At 31.6% G+C, this 4,935-nt stretch overlaps 1 protein-coding gene across 1 annotated transcript in view; it reads right to left on the bottom strand.

Annotated features, from left to right (window-relative positions):
* Positions 1-2,742, bottom strand: part of LOC133185666 (fibrinogen-like protein A) — a 7,644-nt gene extending 4,902 nt beyond the window's left edge. The window contains exons 1-2 of the mRNA XM_061320973.1: positions 2,623-2,742; positions 2,454-2,535 (exon numbers count right to left, since the gene is read on the bottom strand). Coding sequence (XP_061176957.1) covers positions 2,454-2,535; positions 2,623-2,742 — 202 coding nt within the window. The remainder of the gene's footprint in view (positions 1-2,453; positions 2,536-2,622) is intronic.
* Between the last annotated feature and the right edge of the window lie 2,193 nt (positions 2,743-4,935).

Consider the following 4,935-nt stretch of genomic DNA (forward strand, 5'->3'; position numbering starts at 1 on the left):
TGTGTACAATCAGAATGTTTTTTATCGAAATAACTTTAGTAATGACCATTGACAAGGTTTGTATATTTATATATTCCATTTTTATTGAAAAAGCAGCTGTCCATGATGTCAAAAAGTCTGGACTTAAATTTATCGTAGGGAATGCTTGTATAAAGTGTTGAAAAGTCGTACGTTTAGATGTTATTGATTTGGTTAAAATTTTGTGATTTCAAATTTTCTGAAAGTTCATTGGAATTTTTGTGTATCCACATTTGATTTACACCACTTCTTGAATATTCTGTTGAATAGTATTCTTGAAGATTGTCCTTCACTGCTGTTAATATATTAGTGAGGAGTAAAGAAAAAGGCTTGGTAGAACATTTACTGGAACTCGCTATGTATCTTTGTTTGCAAGGATTATATATTTGTACTGATATATATCTCGTCGACATATGTATGGAAATAACAATTGTTAACTGATAATGCGCCGCAGATATATCTAAATGTCGATTTGAAGGCTAACAAGTGACTTCCTTTTCTGTTGTATAAGATTTTAAAAGAATTCTGCTTGATATGAATAGAAAAATAGGTCTGCTAATAAATGGGTGCAATCGTTAGCCATGGAAATTCCGAGAGATTTTTGGAAGACTTGATCTCCAAAAACTACATAGATGTTGTTAATCAGAAACTCAGGAATCTTTTTAATATCAATTTCAGAGTACTTGTGTATACAATCAGAATGATTTTAACCAATTTTTTTTTTCAAATGACCAATGACAAGGTACGTAAATTCATGAGTTCCATTTTAATTGAAAAAGCAAATGCCTATGATTTCAAAAACCTGGACTTTAATTTATCGTTGGGAATGGTTGTATATAGAGTTGAAAGGTCGTATTTTTTGATGTTATAAATTTTGGTAAAATTTTGTGATTTCAAATTTTCTAAAAGTTCTTGGAGTATCCACATCTGATTTACATCACTTCTAAAATGTATTGTTGTGCAGTACTCTTGAAGTTCCTCCTTCACTGCTGTTAACATTTTAGTTAGGAGTAAGGAAAGAGGCTTGGTAGAATATATACTGGAATCCACTATATATCTTTGTTTGTAAGGATTTCTTATGTTTAGGAATCCAGTATAGGTATAGTAATTAAAATTCATTTTGATTGTTTGAGAATATTAAAAATAATCAAAACGGACATATGATGAAGAATTTTCTCCTTAGAAAGGGAGCAATTGGTATAAGTTGGATAACCACTTGCAGAATTGAATCCCAGTTCCCCTAAAATGCAATTAAAATAATGAGCCTTACAAATAAAGACAATGTTGTTTCCCGCTTTGTCAGCGGGGACCAGTACATAGTGATCTTGTAATCTATCTAATTCTTTTTTCACTTCTGTATTACACAGAAGGATAAATGTTTTCATATTACCCCTCAGTCGCTTAGTTCGAGATCTTAACATCCATCTGATACCTTTAATCCATTCTGACAATGTTTTTTTTAATGTTTTGCCATCTTTTGGAGTAATCTTTCACAGAATATTTAAGAAATTATTACGCAAGTTGAGAAATCGGGATTCCCTAAATTTTGGCCCTTTTAAATTAAGTGATTTAAGGTCCTCATTATTAACTATATATACGTCACCAGAAATGACGTGTCCAGCAGAACACTAATTGTAGGGTAAAGAAGAAGATGAACACATTCGAGGATTATGTTTCAGATGTTCAATATCTAGGCCTTGTAGAGTTTTCTTGTAATTAAAAAGTTTAGAAGGAATAATCGATGTATATTTGTAAGAAATAGAAGGTGTCGACTTCAACTTGAAATGTTGTGGAATAAAAGACTGGACCCTTTTGTGAATAAGAATATAACATGTTAATCTCATCAATTCCTTTGTTGGCATATTGAAGTTTAAGAAAAATGCGGGCTGTTTTAGCAGCATTTTCTTCCGTACAACGTGGCGGTTTAAAAAGCCTATGATTTGCAATATCCATAATCACAGATCCAAGTCTGATTCAAACTTCACCTTGAACAACAGAGTCAAACCATTATTTCCAGAATATAATTTGGTATTTGTGTATCTGGAATTTTTTTCTAAAATTTGCAAGAAATTTTTTTTCTACAAAGAAGTATTTATATTAATAAGTTAACTTCGTAAAACACGATAATCCCATTCTGATTTATTGTTATTATATGATTAAAGTATTTTTTAATGGTTTTTCCAGTTTACTATTTCATATAATGTATTAAATAAGCTTGTTCAGATATACAGTGATATCATATGACATACACAACTCTGATAAAAAAAAACTCTCTTCTCATTCTCAAACAAACAACAGAAACAGGAAGAATACAATCTTTATCTAGCATTATAAAGTATTTTTTAAATATTGTTTTTCCATCTAAAGAAGTGGGATTTAAGCTTATTAAATTCAAAAGACATTTCCTACAGTAAATTTAAGACGTTATATCTTACCTTCTAAAGCCGGAACACATTTACCAGCAATACAGATTTCATCCTCAGTGCAGGAATGGTTCAGACAATTTCCCGCCAAGTGCTATAGTTAAATAAACTCAGATTTGCGATTCCTTAAACATGCGAATCAATTCATTCTTATTTAAATGTTTCAAGATATCTTTCTTACCGTTGGAAAACTTTCCCGTTCGACATGAAAGATGTGGTCTTTAGTCACTGGACTATTGTCACTCTTGATGCCAAATCTTGTGTTTAGCCGGCATGTCTTTTCTTCTCGTATCCAATCCATTGAGCGACAGAGCTTAAACTTGTAACAAATCATCATGCACATTGCAATGTCAGCATTAGTCAAAAGCTTTAAACCGGGCAATGAGGAATTTTCATTATTACTAATGAGCAAAGTTTTTGGGTCGAATGGGTCGAAGCAGTGAGAGTAGCATGTCTGTAACAGAGCTAGAACTTGTCCAAAACGGCAGAGACTGATCATCGTGAGACTCGCTAACTTTTTAAAACAATAATTCGGTCAAATTTCATTATTGTTGGGTTCTACAAGGACAATAAACCGTTTAATTTCCTTCATTGTACACATGAAACAGTCTTGAAGGTCTACCTATTTATGATTGATGAGGTCCCACGTGATAGCTTCTATAGTAGAGTTGTTCAATAGTCAAAACATTATTATCGATTTAAATTTTAAATGATTTGAGTGACATGGAAAAGGATTCCTAGTTAAAAAATATAATCATAAATAACCAAAACATGAAAAAAGATACATTTTCCTCTTCATTTTCTTTTAAAAAGCAAGAAAAAGATTTTCTTCTCAAGTATTTCAGTTTTAATACTATTAATTTAGTAAATATAGATGGTAAAGTTTAGTAAAAAGAGAGAGGATAAGCATTTCATCTTTTTTCTCTTTTTTTCCTGGTTTCCTTATTGAAACTTGGCGGATTTTTTCTTTATGTATTTGACCAATACAGATATACAGGGGAGAAATTAAGGATTTTTGATCTCTTTCTTAATCTTTTAAATACTTAGTTATCCCTTTTTTGAAACGATTGTATACTAGTTATGTATTTTATAAATCAGAAGTTAAAGTACATGTGCCTAAATAGAACAATGATTCCGATTTTGAATGATATGAGGATTTCTTTGGCAGAATGTTGCAATCAGTTTTTATTCACTAAAGTTCATTTAAACTGCAGTTCTTAGAGCAATTAAAAAATATGAATATTGCCAAGAGAAGTATATTTTTTTTATTAATCATATTTTTATTTGCTACCTAAAAAGAACCGAAGAAGGATATATTTTATAATACTATTCTGACGTCAATAAAAATGTAGTCCAAAAATAAATTACATCGTATGATGATGCGTTAATAAAAGGTTACATGCATTTGTTTTATCCCTTTTGTATTGAACCTCAAAAATGCAAGGCCATACACCAGTCCACAGTGTAACAATGTCAATGTGAAGGGACTTTTCAACCATACACAGAGACGTAAACGTAGTCATGGGCATCGGTCTTATAATAAGCCTTTAATACACGATGTCTCTTTCGATTCGTTACAATCTTATGCAAATCAACAGTTAGGTATTCATCAAATTCGCACCAAACCTTACTCTGTCCCTTTGAAATTTTGTATAGTCTACTTGAAAAGGTCAAGGAAAGTCCATTTTTTGATTCCTCGACACCAGAATACAGGTTCGGATCTGTGATTATGGATATTGGAAATCATAATTTTTTTAAACTTTTTAAAATACCCCGTTCTTTCCTTAAACTCCAATATGCCAACAAAGGAATTGACGCGGTTAATATAAGTAACATTCTGAATCACAAAAGGGTCCAGTCTTTTATTCCACCATATTTCAAGTTGAAGACTACACCTTGTATTTCCTACAAATATACATCGACTATTGCTTCCAAACTTTTTAATGACAAGAAGTTTTTACAGGGCGTGGATATCGAATATCTAGAACAAAATCCTCCTTCGATTTCATGTTCTTCTTCACCCTATAACTATAGTCCTTCTGGACACCTTATTACTGGTGACGTAAATATAGTTAATAATTAAGACCTTAGATCACTAATTTTGAAAGGTCCTAAATATAGGGAACCCCGATCCTTCAACTGGCATAGTAAATTCATATATATTATGGATTCTGTAGAGGATTACGCCAGGCGGTGGATCAGAAGTCTAAAAGAAGAATTTGACACTTTGTCAGAATGGATTAAATGTATCAGATATATATTAAAATCTCGAATTAAACGATTGAGGGGCAGCATGAAAACTATTTATCCTTCTGTATTCAATAAATCAGAAGTGGAAAAAAAATTAGATTACACGATCAGTACGTACTGGTCCCTGCTGACAAAGCAGGTAACAACATTGTCTTTGTTTGTAAGACTCATTACATAAATTGTATTTTAGAGGAAATGGGATTTAATTCTACAAGTAGTAATTCAACTTATACCCATAGCTTCC

The sequence above is a fragment of the Saccostrea echinata genome, unplaced genomic scaffold (genome assembly GCF_033153115.1).
Source record: "Saccostrea echinata isolate AGI-Se365-2 ecotype Australia unplaced genomic scaffold, CSIRO_AGI_Sech_v1 ptg000012l, whole genome shotgun sequence".
In the NCBI taxonomy this organism is placed as follows: Eukaryota; Metazoa; Mollusca; class Bivalvia; order Ostreida; family Ostreidae; genus Saccostrea; species Saccostrea echinata.